At 36.8% G+C, this 19,521-nt stretch overlaps 1 protein-coding gene across 8 annotated transcripts in view; it reads right to left on the bottom strand.

Moving 5' to 3' along the window:
- Positions 1-19,521, bottom strand: part of Helz (helicase with zinc finger) — a 149,496-nt gene that overhangs the window by 21,154 nt on the left and 108,821 nt on the right. For 7 of the 8 annotated variants that reach the window (XM_074045481.1, XM_074045483.1, XM_074045479.1 and 4 more), the window contains 4 exons: positions 17,129-17,208; positions 12,866-13,436; positions 12,243-12,477; positions 10,695-11,211 (listed from right to left, as the gene is read on the bottom strand). In XM_074045481.1, coding sequence (XP_073901582.1) covers positions 10,695-11,211; positions 12,243-12,477; positions 12,866-13,436; positions 17,129-17,208 — 1,403 coding nt within the window. Of the gene's footprint in view, positions 1-8,853; positions 10,534-10,694; positions 11,212-12,242; positions 12,478-12,865; positions 13,437-17,128; positions 17,209-19,521 lie in introns of those variants that run through there. The other variant, XM_074045486.1, reaches the window with a different exon arrangement.

Genomic DNA, 19,521 nt, shown 5'->3' with positions numbered 1-19,521 from the left:
GGAGGCTGAGACTGGGGGGATTGTGATTCCAGGCCAGCCTGGGCAAAAAAGTTTACAAGGTTGATCCCAATGGAAAAAAGGGTGGGTGTGGTAGCACGCGCTTGCCACCCAGCTGCTCCAGGAGGCTGAGATACAGAGAATCATGGCCCAGGCCAGCCCAGGCAAAAAGAAGCTGCACCTTATCTTCCAGAATAACCAGAGCAAGAACAGGGCTGGTGGAGGGGCTCAGACAGCAGAGCCTAGCAAATTCCAGCAGTGCAAGAACAAAGCAAACCCCCACCACCAACCACAATAAATAAATAAATAAATAGATAGATAGATAGATAGATAGATAAATAAATAAATTATCTTCAAAGCCTCCACTAGTTCCAAAGTTTAAAGATTTATTTTAAAGGCTTCAACAAATCAAAGTCGTTATTGATAAGAATATATATTAACTTTAATTATTAAAAAAAAGTCCAAACATCATCTATCAACTTTAATAACCACTGACAATTTGTTGTATTTACTAAAACAATCCAAGTGTAAATGACTAACCCAAGCCAACTTAAGTGATTTAAATTCAGAAATTACAGAGCACACTGACTAAAATAAAATGCATTCTGGGCAACATGCTGCAAGGTTCAGATATCCCCTCCCCAAGAGAAAATTTCTATATACTTGATGTTGAAAGACAAGGGCTCCCAAACAAAATTTGAGAGAAAGAACGCTAAACTGAAGAAAAAAAAATTCCCATCAGAAAAGGCCTTTCTCCCCTCACCAGCACAGACCCCAGACTGTTTGAACATATGATCTACACTTCTCTTCTCCTTTCTTGACCTTTTTTGTTTCCTATTGCTTTTGCCCAATTCTCAGTTTTTCCATGAAGAGATTATCCTTCTTCAACTCTCTCCTGCCAATCCAACTATTGCTCAACTTTGAGGTGGAGACCCTTATTCTCAAATTCTACTACTAATATTTCTCTCTATATATCAAAATAATGCTAACATTTCAAATATAAAAATCTAAATTAAAAACTTAACTGTTAAGTTTATGTATAAGTTTCTACTATTGAGGTTAATTATAAGTTTAAGTAAGAATTCCTAATTTGGTCAACACTCTTATCTATAATGTATGAAGTCAGCAAGCCATTTCACACGTACATATATAAATAAATAACTAGGGGAAGGGTCAGCATATTAATTAGGGCCCTATTTATATAATTATCAAAGCTAGTCACCAAGAACGAGCTAAATACTCTAAGGCTAGAAATTGCAAGTCACATTAACAATAGTGCTAGAAACTTCAATTAGAATAGAACACTCACTTAAATGACTGGCTTTGATAATTTAAGCATGAAAAGAGTTCTAATTTATTGATTTGTTGACTACTGTCTCTGTTACATATAGGTGTCTCTGTTATATAGGTGTCTAGACAGTTTACTAGACACCTTCAATACATTAGTGATCTGAGAAGACAGCAATATTTCTACCTGTTTACACAACCCAAGCCATAAGCTCTCAATGTGCGTCCACTTCTACAGTGAGAAGAGGCAGATCTAACAATATTGGCCAGGATGATAACCTTCAAGCTACACCTGGCACATCTGCTGCAATAGAGATGATTAGACAGCAGCAGCGAAATAAATGCTATCAACTAACTTCAAAAAGAGTTGTCTGAGAGGAAAAGCAAAAAGGTTGTTTTTTGCTCAAAACCAATGCCCAAAACAAGAACTATTTCAAAAGTGGATACATCACAGAGGCATTCAAATCATCTCTAACAAAGTGTAAGAGAATGCTGATTTACTGAGAACTGACCAAAATGAGTGACTTACAAGCATTCTTCACCCTCTCACCTCCCGCCCCGCCCCCGCCCCAGGTGCTGGGGATCCAACTAAGGCCTTGGGCATACTAGGTGAATGCCCTACCACTAAGCCACACCTCCAGAGTGTATTTTATTGTTCTAGTAAGGCTATTCTAGCAACATCACATCAACACAAAATATGCAGCTTCATAAACCAATTCTGACTGGTATTATGATGCTTCTGCAGTGTTTTACATTCATTCCATTTAATCTAACTATTCACTAGAAGCAAATCTAAAGTGGCAAAAAGTTTGTAGCACTATCTGTATCAAGTGTTAATTTGGCAAAACGAAATTATGTCCATTAAGAATGAGAATCTCTCAGGATAAAATGACTAAGAAGTATAATAGAAAAAAGGTTACATTCCTAACAAAGAAAAACAAGTGTGGGGGGGGACGACACTAGGAGCATCAGAAATATTCACATAAATGAAGATGCTACAAATTTTTAAAGAGAAACACTTGAAAAATGCAAAGTGGGGGAGAGGCAGACATTAAAAACTGAAACTGAATACTGTACCAATTCCTAAATAAGAAATTTAAAGTATTTGTAAATTTTCCTTCAATTTAAGCTGTGCATTCAATGTAATTCAAATAAAAATCTAAGAAGGGTTTGTGGGGGGGGTGGGGAGGAGTGGAGGGGGCAGTTAGGCAGACACCTTCTCCAGGAACTCGTTGCTGAGGAAACAATTCACAAAGATATTCTAGACTTTGTCTAATAGGAAAACAAGAGAATGACCTTCCATACGCCCCACCACAAAACTGGAAAGTAAAGACAAAGTAAAATGGAAGACTATCCCTTAGTTTGTAGTGTTGGTTAGAATAGTTACAAAACAGTGTAATTCTGATATTGAAACAGATGGACAGATGAAGAGAACAAAGTCCAGAAAACAATCTCAGTATGGTATATACTGAAGAACCTGCATCGTTCTCAGAGGTCAGCTTATAATCACTCAAAATGAAAATTTCCAAAAGATAAAAAAGTTATCCTCGGAAAATACTTAATCGTGCCAAAATTATGAGAAACTGAACTTTTGGAGGCTCAGAAGCTAAGAATTAACTATTTTTTTTCTCTTTGTGTTTTATCTTTCACTATCCCCACCAAAAGAAATTAGTTGAAATGCAAGTATTTCCAGTGTTATTATAAAGAATTTAGTATTTGGTAAGAATTTTTATATAGCCATAATGTCATAATGCCACAATCTAATAAAGACATAAAGACAACTAGATAAACATTTGGAGAAAAATTAAATCATGTTCCCAAATTTACACCAGCATTTGAAATCAAGCAGGAGAAATCTACTGATCTACAGTAGTCTGCTGGTGCTCCCAGGACTGTACAGGTTCCTCGGAGCCACCACTGAGGAAAGCCCACAAATGCTCAGGATGTTTAGAGTTCTGTGCATGCTGTGGATGCTTGATTCATTTTTTTCCATTAAGCAGCTCAACGTCCACTAAAGACATGCCACCATGCCACCTTCCAGTAAATCTCAAATTTTCACTTTATCACTTCAGTTAAGCACATTCACTTTGACCTTGAGTTTTGGGCACCATTTGCTCTGAGGGAGACGGATTTTCACAGAATTAAGGGCAAGGGAACACTCAGCAGATCACACAACAATTTTACTACAACTGATCCTCACATGGGACTAACAGCTACTCCACATCAACTGAGGGGCATAATGCACACGTGGAAATTCAAAAGTTTTGTTTTTGAAATGTCTTGATTTTTTTAAATCTATTGCTTTTTTTTTTTCCATGATGCTTGGTTAAAAACACTATAATAAATCTGTGAATAAGGTGGGCTTACTGTATTACCAATCAAGAGTGATCTGAAGCCTGGCTGGCAAAAGGCTAGCACCTCAGGCACACAACCCAGGGCCACAACTTTCACTGCATTTGAGTTAGGGAAGGAAACCCCATGGAGTTAAGCCTTAACTACCTAAATGAATATACTCTATAAATTGGAAGTAGCAAAAAATGTAATTAAATATGACCAAGATCCCATTCAGGATGCCTTGACCCAGTAGAAAGAAAGATGTGATGGGGTGGTATAGCTGGACACAGAAATTAAGGGTGAAAATTGTTTTAAGTTTCCCCAACAAGCAATCCCGGCCCATTACACATTCACAACTATGGATGCTAGGAAAAAGATAAATGTTACGGTAACTTTTCTGTATAGTGAAGTTAAATTCATGTCTACATCTTCCCTGCTAACCATGTATTTCATCTGTCCAAAGAAGATAAGAATTAGAGACAGGCATAGTAGTTCATACCTGTAATCCCAGCACTCAGGAGGCTCAGACAAGAGCCTCATGAGTTTGAATCTACATAGTGAGTTCAAAGGTAGCCTGTGTTACATAATAAAACTCTTGAAAAATAAATGATAAATAAATGAAAATTAAAGAGAAAAAGCTAGTGAAACAAAATGTGAAGAAAAAAAATTTCTATTCAAGTTAACTGTGCGGCCAGCATCCCAGTGTTCTCATCCACACGAGCTTACATTACACCAAGGCTTCTGGCAGTGAAAGAATCCACAGTTAAGAAGAAAAATAAGCCATTTGTCTGGATTGTCAATGTCAAAGAAATTATTTTAAAAGGTTGGAAATAAACAGCAAGAACATAAACCATTCATTCTGTGAGGTGATTCATACAAAACTCACTCTGATCACACAAAAGTTATCCTAATACACTTAAAATGTCAAAAATCTACAATGTGGTAAAAATAATATTTTCCTTGTGAAAGAATTTCTTCAGTGTTGTAAGTTAGTTATTATTTATGAATCTCCTGCATCAAAAGAAAGATGACCCAATGTTTTTGCAAAGTAAAAAGCTCACTAGCACCTGAAGATTCTTACTTCTATACTCACAGCTACAGAAAGACAGTCAATATTGAGAGAACCAGGGTACAGAGAACTTAAATTACAAAAGGAGGAACACTGTAAAACATCAATAATTAAAGTAGATTATTCAATATGCAGTATTGTTTAGTAAAGTGCTAACTTTATAAAACCATTCAAAAACTTTCGCACGGTTTCCCCTACATATAATAAGCTAATTTGGAAGGTCAAGGCAAAACATCACAACTGCTATCAGTGAAAACAGTGGAGTAAAGAACTCCAAAAGTTTACCCTTCCATAAGGGCAATGAAAAAAAACCTGTGAAAGGTGTCATAAGCAACTTTTTTGGACCCCAGGAAACTAAAAGCTTGTAGCAAGTAGGGGAACACTTAACAAAAACCAGAGAATTTCACAAGAATGGCAAATTTTGTGGTAAATAAACTTATTCTAGGTCCCATCTTCTGTCTTCTAGTTTAGTAGCAGTCATGAAAAAAAGGACATGAACAAGTATCAGAAGAAGCAGAATGGGCCTCATTTTCAGAGAACTGTCATTATTTGGACTGACTTGTCTCTTTAGAATTAAAAGATGGTGGCTCATACCTGTAACCCCAACACTTGGGAGGTTCCGGCTAGAGCACGGCCAAGTTGGAGATCAGTTCATCTATACAGTGAGACCATCTTAAGAAAAAAGTGTATGTGTCCATGTGTGTGTGGGGTTGACGGATCTGGCTCAGCTTGTCTAACTTTGAACTCACAGTGTTAAAAGGGCCATACTGAAACCAAGTAAAGCAGGTAAATTAGTCACCATTGCCAGAGTCAATGAGTAACAATGTGTGTATGTGTTGGGGGGTGGGGGTGTAGTCTAACCAAAAAGCTTGAGAAAGAAGGCTGGGAAATGAGATGCTTTAAGAAATATGGGTTGTGAAAAGCTCCAAGGCATTCCTGGAAATCTAGAAGACCACAAGATGCTATGTACATGCTTAGAAAAGGCCTAAATAGGCTCCAGTTCTCACTCTCTGGCTTACCCTGAGGCTTGTAAAGGCCTGATGTGAGGGCTAAGGCAGAGATGTAAGCTGTCTGGCTGTGTTCAAAGTGTGTGCAAACATACATACAAATACCTTTGCAAAAGGTATGATGATGTTGGTTCCATGCATTTAAGAAAATCTCCATGCGATGATCAGCTGACCATTAAGCTAACAGAATAAAGACTTCAGAGACCACATATTACAAATAAAAACTTTGCAAAATCACTGAAAAAATAAACAGAAACTGTAACAAGCAGCAACAACTAACCCTGGACAGGAGAGAATTTGATTTCCAGAGTTGCCGTATAATGCTATTCAAAATGTCTGGCCATTGGTAGAAAACTAAAAGGCATGCAAAGAAATAACAAAGTATGGCCGACAAGGAAGTTTTAAAAAAACTCAAAAAAAGCATGAAGACAGTGAGGTACTGTCCTGGAGAAAGCCCAATACTGGACTTCATATAAAGACTCTCAAATATAGCTAATCTAAATATTCTCAAGGAACTATTCTCAAGGAACTAAAAGAAACCACGTGTATAAAACTCAAAGGGGGCTGGGGATAGTTCAGTGGTACGGTGCTTGCTGAGCACGGGCAAGACCCTACATTTGATGCCCCACAACATCAAAACAAAACAAACTAAGGGAAATAGTATAAATGATGTCTCACTAAAGAGAGTATCAATAAAGGGATAGAGATTTATTAGAAATAAAGTCAGTGGTAGTCCACTTTCAAGGCAAAGCCTTTAATCCTGAGTGGAAAATTACTGGTAATTTACTTGCATGTACTTGGAAAGCTACAAACAAGGTGTTGGGGAGGGACCACAATAAAATGAGGAAATAAGTAAAAACTATGTAGTGCCCACGTATCACGTGGAGACATTCCTGCCACACATAAACAAAGGGAGGTGGAGACTTAAGATTGGACCAATCCCAAGAGAGACATATTTTTAAATAATCAAGTAGAAATAATAAAGTTTAAGGCTACTTCTGGAAAGATTGTACACGATGGAGTACTCGGCCAATGAGGAACTGGGGGAAGGAGCTATGCACTAGCAATAAAATGCCCATTGTAACTGCCCTGGGTGTGCCTGGCTTACCAGACACCTGATCCTGCAAGACTGCCATTAAAGGCACATTTTTGCTGTATTTCCCATGTCTCTGAGTCCATTCTTTTGAGTTTGAACAGGTGAGCATATTTCTCACAGATAAGAATAAGGAATCAAAGAGAAATTATGGAGTTGAAAAAGCACAAAAACTGAGTGAAAAATATACTGGAGAGGTTCAATAGCAGATTTCAGCAGGAAGAAGAAAAAACCAGCAAACTTATGACTGGGTCAATTGAGATTACGCAGTCTGAGAAACAGAAAAGAGAACAAGGAAAAATGAGTAGAGCAGAGATCTGTGAGACACCATCAAGCATAACAACACTGACATAGGGAGGCCCAGAAAGGAGAAATTGGCAGAAAGAATATTTGATGAACTAATGGCCAAAAATCCCCAAAGACGTATACATCCCAATTTATACATCTGAGATATTCCATTAACTCCAAATAGGAAAAATTCAATTATCCATATTGAGACACCTCAAAATCTGTTAAAAGCCAAAGATAAAGAGCATCCTGAAGGCAGCAAGAAAAGAAGCAACTCATCTATCATGTACAAGGAATCAGCAATAACATCTGATTTCTCAACAAAAGCAAGGAAGACCAGAAGGCAGTGTATGACCTAATCAAAAACCTCTATTACCCAACAAAGTTGTCCTTCAAATATGCAGGTAAAACTAAGACACTCCCAGATAAAGAAAAATTGAGTTGGTTGCCAGAAGACTTGCCCTTCAAAAAATGCTAAGAAAATTTACAAATGCCTTCAGGCTGAAACAAAAGACATTAGAGAGTAACTCAAAATCCCACAAAGAAATAAAAAACACTGGAAAAGGTAACAATATAGGTAAATATAAGTGACACCATTAATGTATTTTTTGTTTGTAACTCCTCTTTTTCATTCCTATGTAATTTGAACTGCTAATGCACAAAATAATACTTACAAGCATAACTATGTTATTTGTCATAACAGAAAAAAGGAAGGGGAACAGAGGTATGCAGGAGTAAAGCTTTTGTGTATTATTAAAATTAAGCTGGCATTGGGGACTGGGGTGTAGCTCAAGGCTGGAGTGGGTGCTTAGCATGTACAAGGCCCTGGGTTTTGTCCTCAGCAACAAAAAGAAAACTTAAAGTTGGTATCTACTCTGAACTGCTATTTATTGTAGTCAAAGAAAATATTAGTACCACTAAAAGTATAGAATACGTGCCAAGGGAATTAAAATGGGATAACAGAAAATACTTAACAGAGACTTTCAGAAAAAAATGTAACACAAAAAGATATGACATACAGAAGACAAATAGAAAAAAAATGACAGAATTCTTTCTTATCAGTAATTAAATATAAATGGATAAAATTAATCTATAGATTTAAAGCAATACTTTTTTAAATTCTCAGGTTTTTTGTTTCTTTTTGCTTGGCAGACATTGACAAATAATCCTAAAACTCATATGGAAATACATGGGATCCAGAAAGGCTTAAAAAACTATCTTGATTAAAAAAATCTTAAAACACTTGCAATACCAAAACTTACTACAACACTTAAGGATAAAAAACAGTGTGGTACTAGCATAGACAATAGGTCAGTTTCATACAGAACTGAAAGCCCAGAAATAAGCCCAACACCTAGGGTCAATTGATTTTTGACAATGTTGCGAAAATCATTAAAAAATTAGATAGGCACACACAAAAGAACAAATGCGAAACCTGTCTCACTTAATACACCAAAATTAACTCAAATGGGTCAAAGAACTATGAACCAAGTCTAAAAGCTAGAACAATACAACTCTTAGAAGCAAATAAAGAAAACAAATTGTGGATTAAGCAACAAATTCATAGACACAATACCAAAAGAAATAACTAAAGAAAATTTAGATAAATTGCACTTTATCTAAATTTAAAATTTTTGTGCAAAGGACATTAGAAGAAAGATGAAAAGAAAACCCACAAAGTGGGAGATACAAGTGCAAATCATACATGAGATGATTATATAATTATTATGAGATGATTATTAAGAGGTGCAGATTATATGAAAAACATGAAGGTCCACTAACAAATAGATAATCGTTTATTGAAACAGCTGAATGACTTGAACAGACGTATCTCCAATGGTCAATAAGACACAAATACTCAGTATCGTTCACTGCTAGGGAACTGCACGTCAACACTTCACACTGAGAGCATGAGGCGAAATTAGAATCCTCATGCATTAATCGTAGGAATATAAAATGGTGTGAAGAACTGCGAAAAACAATTTGGTAGTTCTTCCAGTACTTAGACATAAAGTTAGCGTATGACTCAGGAATACCACTACTAGGTACAAACCCAGCAGAACTGAAAATAAAGCTTTACATAAAAACTTGTTCACAGATGGTCATAGTGGTATTATGATAACAGCCACCAAATGGAAATGATCCAAATGTCCATCAACTGACAAAGAGAACAGCTATAGCATGTCCACAGAATGGAGTATTCATCCATAAAAAACGAATCAAATACTGATATGTTCTACAGTATAGATGCATCTTAAAAACCAGATACCACATACTACACATCTGATTCCGTTTGTATAAACTTTCTCTATGGAGACAAAGTAGATTAGTGGTTGTAGGGAAGAGAAGTGAAGAGACTGGGGTGTACTACTTAATGGTTATGGGCCATCTTTTAGGAGTGATGAAATGCCCTGGAATTGGGTAGCTGTGATGGCTGTACAATATTGTAAATATACTTAACCCAGCTACATCATACATATAACAGTGAATTTTAAGTTGTATGAATTTCTTCACAAGTAGACAAAGCATCACTTATCTGAAAATTATATAACTTATCAGTTATAAAGCCATTTCATTATAACTTGAAATGCTGAATCCTTGTAAAGTACAGTTCCAAATTCTAGATCTTCACTATAGATGTACATATGTATAAAATTTGTATATATATAAATAATAAAGATACACAAATGCATCTTTATTATGGTTACAACTTACTTCAGGAGCCTAAGATAGCAATTACGTTACCTTAATCACAATTATTAAACAGAACAAACCAGTCAGTACTAGAACAATGGGAAAAAATTACAAGTAAAATATAGAATCAATATGAAACTTGATTTTTTTCATTAGCATCTATAGCAAAGAATTCATGAAATATGTCAATCATTTATTTGCAATGAACTTTAGAAATCATTTAGGAATTATTAAAATGAAGCCAACATCAAAAAACAATTTTTCAGTGGACTCTAATCCCAGCACTCAGGAAGGCAAGACAGAAGGATCACCAGCTTGAGGTCACCCTGGGCTACACAGAAAGAGCCTATCTCAAAAAAAAATAATAATAATAATCAAAATAATAACCACAGCCAGTGTTACACATTGTGTGTGTGTGTGTGTGTGTGTGTGTGTGTCTGTATGTATGTCTGTCTGTCTCTGTGTTTTGCTAAGGATGGAATCCAGGGCCATGTGCATCCTAGGCAAGGCTCTTCCATTGAAATATATCCCAGTCCCAGTTTTATACAATCTTAATCACTGCAAGTTTATTAGGAACAGCAAGACAGTACAAATTTGTAATTAATAAGTGTAAGCTTAAGTAAAAGGATGAGTCATTAAAAACCATTTCCTCAGATTAGAAAGGGCAGAGGTACTGGAATAGAGTCCTCAGATGTCAAACATTCCAAAACAGCAATGAAAGACTTCTGAGGGGTTTCATGTTGCAATTTATCATCCTGCAAAATCTGAAATAGCACAATAAAAGGGTAGAAATTAAAATAGTTCCCAAGGAAGGACTATCTTTTAAAGATGGGATCTGCCCACTCCTATATTAAATATCAATACTGATACTATTTATTATCAACTAATCCCAAAGTGAATAAAAGGAAAGTAAGACAACACTTACCTCTTCTAAGCTAGGGAGCGAAGAAGAAGATACTGTTCGAGATGACAATGAGTGAAATGGCTCTTGACCAATAGCATGTGGATGATTCTGTATTTGTACAAAAGGGTTCTGTGGTGGCCTGTGAGGCAATGGAGGTAGGCCATAGGGAAAACCCGGCCCTATTAAGTGATTCTGCTGCAAGTTAGCAAAAGTCCATGCTCCATCAGGTGCCAGGTATTTCAAGTGAGGAGGGGCAAGGTGTTCGGATGGCAAGGAGAAAGGTGAGCTGAATACCTGGGGAGGGAGGCGCTGTGGAAATGCTGAGTTGCTGGCTACTTCAATGTCTCTGCTGTTGTCATTCAAGTTAGAGAAGTGGCTACTGTGGTCTGCAGTAGATGGGGGAGATGGTACTGTCGGTGGGCTTCTAGTCTGAACTTGTCTATATTGCAAAAGTCTTGATTGAGGTGGTGGCATTTCAGCTAGTTCTCGTGCTTCACTTTGATCACGATGAGACAGCTCTCTAATTAAGTCTTGAAACCTACATGAAGACGAAAGTATGAGAAAACAAAGGCTCCATTTCATGAAGGAAAGCTTAGACAACCACATGTGTAAGCTACAAACCAAATCATAATACTTAATTAAGAGTTCACATTATTGAACCTCAGAGGTAAGTCAGAACACTCAGCAGATGCTAAACTGAAGACACTGCATAAATATTCCAATTACCTACCTGATTTCTTGTTTTTCCCTTTGTATTAAAGGCACCTGTCTTTACCTCTACAAGATAACCAGAAGTTATACAAGGTCACTATAATGGTGAGCCTTATTGAGAAGGAAATTAGGAAACAGTTCATAGCATTCACATGATGCTGGCCATAAAAATAAGCTTAGAATTAGGACTGAACATTCATAGTACCTGTTGTTATAAAAAGGTAGAATTCTGTACAACTAGAAAAAAATTAATGATAGATTTGTAATTTTAACTTTTAAGCAGTAATTTACTTCTGGTTTTATTCATTCTTTGTTAAGTATTACTACTGAATATCAAAAAACAAAAACAAGCAACAGCAACAAAAAACCAACCAGCCACAATGGTGGTATCTTTCCATTGCAGAAGACCACAAGCCAAGGTACCAATTTTCATTCACAAACCACAGGAGACCATCCATGCTTGGATTTGTATAGGAGTCACTTCTGAAGGAACTCTCGTATGTTAGAGTCAATCAAGGCAATTTTGTAGTATGCCCCAAGAAGGCCAGCATTCAATTTCTTCGAAAAATTACTTCAGCTTAAAGCTAAAAGGACTATCAAGAAAGTAAACACTGACACCTGTAATCGTAGCTATTCAGGAGACAGAGACCAGGATAATCGTAGCTTGAAGCCAGCCCCAGGCAAACACAGTTCCACAAGACTCTATCTCAAAAAAAACTTTCACAAGAAAGGGCTGGTTCCAGGTGAAGGCCCTGAGTTCAAGCAAAAAGTACCGCAAAAACAAAAACAAAAAGTAAACACAGAGGGGGTGACGGAGGAAAGAGGGGATGTTTCAGAGGCCATTTTCTGCTGGCATACCTTGAGAATGTCGTTTCTGCTTCGTCTTCGGCACTGCTGGTGAGCTTCCAGTCTGCTCTCACTGGTGGCTGATGGAGGCCCATGGGTGGCTGAGGAAGATGCTGAAGATGAGGATGGTGATGGTGTGCGTACTGAATACTGCTCTGGCTGAGATAGGCATGATGTTCGTTCCACTGCTGTAACCGTACTTGCTGCTGCCTCAATGTTTCCAGAGCTACACTGCCATGTATACGATCTGCAGAGCATATGCAACCAAAAAAAAAAAAAAAAAAAAATTAAGTTTTTTTGCATTTAGGGCTACAAAGTTAATTTCTTCAGGAGTTTTTAAAAATCAGATTTTCTCCACAATTTGGTTTTGGTAGAAAGTAGCATTTTCTAAGAAACCGCAGTTATTGTAATAATGCAGATGATTTTCTCTATTTGCATACTGATGTAACCTGACATCAGCTGGATACTTAATATCATATATAGCACTTGACACTAGATTCTGATTACTATACTCAGTGGTTGATTTTTGCTGGCATTATTTGAAGAAATGATCAATCTTGACCCAAATTAATATTATATATCATTAATAAATAGTCTCTGAACTTTTCCCATCTAGTAGTAATAGGTAGCCTTACCTAAAGCCTCTCCTATAGGTAGTCCTGTGGAGTTCTCATCAAGGAAGTTGTTGAGGTGTGAAGGAAGGAGAGGGCCAGGCTGAGCAATGGCTCTCAGAGGACTGGGGCCTTCTTGCAGCATGGGAGGGGGCTGCTGCTCAGAAATCACAGGCTCTGCAGGAGGAGACTGTGGCCCATGAGAAACTGCAGTGTTAAAAAAAGCATTGCTGGGTCCCGTGTGATATGCAGGAGAAAGCTGAGGAGGTGGCTGCTGAGCCTGTGGATTCAACTGGCTTTGCTGCTGGACTACCTGATTTGGTTGGGGTGACATCTGATTTGGTTGTTCAGGCACATTATTCTGCTGCTGGTTTAATAAGGTATGCTGCTGTGGAATTGGAAATGGTGGTCTCGGTAGCTGGGGAATTGGATGAAAGTGGCGATTAGGGATCGCATACTGTGCATGGGGGGCAGGAAGAGGAAGATTTATGTGTCTTGGGGTGAGATTATCTTTGCGAGGAAATTTGGTGCTGGGATAAACAACACCAGGACGTGATTCAGGACTTCTGTTCTGTGGGTTTGATTCCAAATCAACCTAGGGGGGAAAAAAAAGGCTTTTTAATTGCAGAAAGTATGAGTTCAGTGCCTCTCTACCTTTTCCCAATGCTAACACATGTAAAGGATATGATATATTCTTATCAGTAATAGCATGAGTGCTGGATGCCAAATCAATCACTTTCTGACAATAAAATTAGGAGTTTTTTTAATTAAAAAAAGATGATATAGGAAAAACAGCATATTAAAGTTGAGTCATAAGAAAACACTATTTTATTAGCATAGCCACTTTAATTCTTGAATTAAAGCATGTTTTAATGTCATTTTCATCCTTGGAAAGATAATCATTAATATCCTTCAGATAGGTCAATAAAACGTGTTCTGATTTTATTGTTTTTATACATCTAATCTACTGTTTCCTCAAACACATCGCTATTAATAAAAAAATTTATCTCAATTTAACAACTTTGAAATGAACAAATGGGTACTATACCACTTTACCTTTGTATAACCAGTTTGGTTGCCAGTTTTTGCCACTACATAGTATTAGCATTCTTTCCTTTAACAAATATTTGCTGAGGCCCAAGTGCACTGTGCCTGATGCTAAAGATTAAAAGAGCAACACTAAGAATCATCTTGTACCCTCAAGAGCTTAGAGCAGAGTGTATAAAACATGGCCCCAACCATATAGTCCCAGTCCATCGGAATTTTGTAAATAAAGTTTTAATGGAACTCATACATTTACAAATTTTCTATGGCTGCTTTTGTACTACAATGAGAAAGCTGAGCAGCTGTAACACAGACCATATGGCCCACAGAGCCTAAGATTTACTATTAGGCCTTTTACAGAAAAAGCTTACTGGCCCCTGATTTAGAGTCCAGTATAGAATGTTAACATGTAGACATATAGAGATACTGAAAAAGTTGTATCACATGAGATCCTAAGGACTAAGAAAATTAAAGAAAGCTTCACAAAGGCAATGACATTGGAGTTGAATCTTATAAAAAGAGATGGAATATTACAGGAAGGGAAGAACATCCTGGCTAAAGGTAACAATTTATGCAAAGTTGAGAGAGCAGGAAGAGTATGGTAAATTTAGGGGGAACAAGAAGATTTGTGTACACAGAGCTAAAACTTCACTTGCTTACATGTTAGTTTCCAATTCTTGACATCAGAAAAAACTGCAAGAGTCCAAGTACAGAGACCCTGAATGACTGCACACTAAGAATATTGGTTTTAACCCCATTAAGCTGTGGTAAACTATCAAAGAAAGGCCACAGAATGTTGTCCGTCTGAAATGCCAGGTTTGATCATAAGTGGTGACAACATGAAAAACAGAATAGAAGATAGAAAAAGGCAATTTTTTGTTTTCCAGCTGTTAATCCACTCCATGAACTGCTTTGGCATATTTCAATCTCCTTACAAGTTTCAATGCTTAAACAGTCACTAAAGATTGCAAAGAACTTGCTTTACCAAAATTTCTCAAGTTGGACAGGGAATCGATCACTCCCAAGAAAATTAAAACAAGCAATTTGTTCTGAATACAACTGGGATACACTGGTGACCAAGCTACTGCAACAAGTAGTTGGGATGCCAATCATGAATCCCGCCCTTAAGCACATTCTCATCTCTCATCACCTAGCTCAAATGGACTGCCATTACATTTAGCCCTTAAGATTACTGGGTGGACATAAAAGGGAGAAGATGACAACCCTGTCCTAGTCTTCCTACACGGTTGCCATGCATGCTCTTCAAATGTCTCAGAACCTGATTCAGGTTTTTTTTGTAAGTAACATTTTCTCCATAAATTATAATCTTGTCAATGGCTGAAGTTACAGTTGTCTGTGATATACCTTTCTCCAAAAGATACTGTCGCTATGCATACTCTGATCATATGAGGGAGACCATGATTAGATGTCAAAGTTGCTGTTTTAATTACCTCTGTCACTTCTGACTTTGACACAGACAAGAAACTAGGTCTGTGTCACAGAAATTTAGCTTATGACTGTGCTGTTCTAAGATCCTACAATGGGCTTGCTATGCAAGATGACAGGGTCTGAAGGAGCCCGCCTCTACCACTATCATAATTCGATTCTTCTCTTAATACTGAGGTACCCAATCAAAGAAAGCTATGAATTCCTTTTTTTTTTTTTTAATTTCTTTTAAATTTTTCCTGGGTCCCAAAACAGGATGAGAAAGAAAATGAAACATGTCTAGCAGGTGGCCTACCACTGTAATGGAGAAAATTTCTAACAGAAATTTAAAGACAAAGGTATGACAGACACTTAAGCTATATTGGCTTCAGGTGTTCTGATAATACCTCATACTCTTGTGGTTGGTTTTGTCCCAAGCTATCTCTAACTACATCTGCTGCAGTTCCTACTGCACAGACCCAATGTGCCATTTGGTCTCTCTATACCTTTCCCAAACACACACCACAATTACTTTCACCATAGCTCCCCTCTGACTCCATCAAGATGTTCCCCTGAGTTCCTTATTCTCCTTGCAGATCCTCCTTCAATAGGATTCCCTCCGTCTCCGATCTGTCAGTGAGACATGCATATAGAACATAAGTGACTAAACAGAGAACAGCTGCTTAAAGATATGCTGAGGGTTGAGATACAGATTTAGAACTCTTAATTATGGAGTGGGTACTGAAAATTAAGGATTTGCCTAGTTTATAGTAAGCAACCATAGAATGTGAAGAGAAATAGGACAATGAGAGAACTTCTGGAAACCCCAACTTAAGTACCAGGGACTTATGTGGATTGGAGCTCAATGGACTCAGTGAAATGTTGAGGCCTATTTCTAGACTGTGTGGGTTAAGAAGCAAGAAAGAGATGAGGCAAAGAGAAGAAATTTGGCACTAGTTATAAAAGAGATGAAGGTCAAAGAAAGTGCTTTTCTAAAGTCTATCAATCAATGTACTTCCCTGAGACTAGAAGACAAGTGAACTACACTGCAGGCAGAGGAGGGAGAATCAGTAGCTGGAAAGAGGCTAAAGTAAGTGAAGAGAAGAAACAAAGTCTGTGAGATGACTGGAAGAGGAGACACTAGTCCTAACAGGAACTCATCCTCCCAAGACTGGAGGTAAAGAAATAAAGAAGCTCAAGATACTTAATGTTCTAAATTGACAAAATCTTGATGAGGTCACAACTGTGGCAGTCATGCCCTGATAATAAGGAAAATAGAAAGTGGAAGATAATCAGGCTTGAGAGGAGCCACTGATAAAACTAACTGGTCAAAGGAGTTAAGTACATGTTAAAAACAAAAAAGGTAGGGGAGCCCTATGGGTTCCAGTGAGATTAGAAAACATGAATTTTCAGTGGCACTAATTGGTTCACACACAAAGAAGTAGATGAATGGACAGATATGCAATAAGTGCAATGAAAGAAGAAGGCCAGGAATTCGAGGAAGTAGTTTTTCTTCTTCACTGTAACAGCTCTTCTCATTCTAAGGTCATTCTAAGACCAGCTGTTCCTCTGCCTTAATTTACTATCTTATCATGCAAAGTCTCTAAATTCAAACCAATCACTGAATTAAGAGAATCTGAGAAAAGCATACTAGGAAATAACACAGCCAAAGAAAAAGCAACTCACTAGATCCTTGTGAAACAATAGGCATAAAAGATGTGCATAAGAAGGAAGATAATTTAAAACATGAAGATTCTAAGCTGCCAATCAGACTATATCCATTACAGCAATACATTCACTTAAGTGTAAGCAGCATACCTGTTTTGATTCTGGAGGCTTTTTCTCAGGTGTTCGAATCTTATTAATTTCAGGTCCAGGATTATTTGTATCACTTTTACCTAAGAAAATATTTTAAAATCCTTATAAATTTTCTCCAATGAATGTGACATTTCCAGTGACTATCCAATATTTGACAAAGCAGCAAAATATTTTAAACATTATTCACTCATTATCAATTTTTTACTACATGAGTTTGTTCTTAAATTTTCAGAGATGCAGTTTCTCTGTAAGAAAGAAAATTTATAAATGAAGCAAATCTCACTGATGAGGCAAAAGATTACTGAAGGAATAACCTTAAAACATCAAATAATCCCAAAGAAAATTGCCCAATCTCCAGAAATTTATAGTCTCATTTCTTAAACTACACATTAAAGGCCTTGACATTCTTTGCCTATTTATAAAGGCTCAATGCTTTGTTCCATTACAAATACCAATTAAGTAAAAATCCAAATAATGTGTCAATGCAACTTAGAAAAGGAATCTAAGCTGAAAGCTATGGTTTGGACCTTAAATGTTCCCTACACGCCCATATGCTAACAGCGTGGTCCCAGGCTGTGGCTCTGTGGTGCTGCTGGGAGGCAGTAGAACTTGTGGGGACCGGCAGAAGAAGTTAGGTCATTGGGTGCATGCTCTTGAAAGGAATATTGGAACCCAGACCAATCCTTTCTTTCTCTTTTTGCTTCACTGCCACCATGAGGTAAACAGACCCCCTCCACCAAAGCTCCCATTATGATGTACTGTGCAGGTCCAAAGCAATGGGGCCAACTATGTTGTGAAACCAAAAGCGAAAATAAATCTTTCCTTCCTATAAGTTGTTTATCTCAGGTATTGTGTTATAGTGACAGAAAGCTGATTAACACATTCAAAGAAATCCTGAAAAGAATCTAAGCTACACTGCTTAAAAATAATAGATAGCAAACTAAATATAAGTCGGTGACGAACAGTAGAGGAAGCAAAGTTAAGGTTTAAAAAGTACAATTATAATAGACTTGAATAATTTCACATATATGAAAACTTCTAATCTGTAAGATTTAACTATGAATATTTTTAAGGTCTCTGAAGGAAGGAATCCTTGATTTGGGTTTGTTCAAAAACATTCTTTCAGCAATGCCACTAGAACTTTGTAAAATGAGCATCATGCCAGATCAGACTTACCACTAAACTTCAAGAAATAAAAATTACAATGTCTGAGATGAAAAACACTGGGTAGCATTACAAGATTAGTTACTGCATAAGAAAAACTTGGCAAACTTGAAGATGTAGCAATAGAAGCAACCCAAAATGAAACACAAAGAGAAAAAAATTGAAGAAAAAAATGAAAAGTGTACCCATGAAGTCTGAGAAAACTTTAAGTATCCTAATACATAGATAAATGAAATCACTAAAGAGAATAGGGTGTGAGACAGAAAATATATCTGCAGAGACAAAGGTGGAAAATTCTAAACTTCATGAGAGGTACAAAAACAAAATATCCAACACAAGAAACATGAAGAAAACTACACAAAGACATATCGTAATCAAATTGCTAAAAGCAGTATAAAATAAAAATCTTTAAAGGAGCCACAGAAAACACAATACATTGCATGTAGAAAAACGAGGATGACCTCAGATTGCTCACTGGAAAACAGAACCAAATCATTAAAGAACTGAACAGTAGTAAATGCCAACCGGGAATTCTATACCCAGCAAAAATATCTTTCAAAAATGCAATGAAATAGGACATTTTCAAACATAAAAAAGTGGAAAGAATTCATCAGCAACAGACCTGAAATACAAAGAATATTAAAAGAAGTCCTTAAGGAAAAGGAAATTTTTATCAGATGGTAAAGAAACTCAGGGCTTCCTGCAGGCAAGCACTTTATGACTGAGCTACACTCACTTGCCTTTTATTTAAACTAAAAAAAATTTGGCTTCTTAAACAAAAAATTATTTTGTTTGTAAAATCATATGTAAAAGTAAAATGCATAATAATAGCATAAAAATCAGGAGAGGAAAGTTTGAACTACTGCAAGGTTCTTTTACTTATGTGAGGTGGGAAAATATAAATTGGAAATTAGACTGTATTAAATTAAAGATGTATACTACAACCCCTAAAGCAACTATTAAAATAACACAGCTATAGCTAATAAGCGAACAAAGGAGATCAAATAAAATCATAAAAATACTACTCCAAAAGAAGGCATAATAAGAGGAGAAAGAGAATAAAACTGATTGGGCAAATAGCAAGATGACAGACTCAAACCTGTGTCAGCCATCACATTAAATGTAAATGGTCTAAATTCCCCCAATTTAAAGGGAGAAATTGTCACATTAGATAATTTTTTTTAAGTCATATATGCTATCTAACAGAAACATACTTTTACTTTTATATG

Source organism: Castor canadensis, chromosome 11 (genome assembly GCF_047511655.1).
Source record: "Castor canadensis chromosome 11, mCasCan1.hap1v2, whole genome shotgun sequence".
Classification (NCBI taxonomy): domain Eukaryota; kingdom Metazoa; phylum Chordata; class Mammalia; order Rodentia; family Castoridae; genus Castor; species Castor canadensis.
The sequence above is the reverse complement of the archived record's forward strand: the minus strand, read 5'-3'. Positions and strand labels throughout refer to the sequence as shown.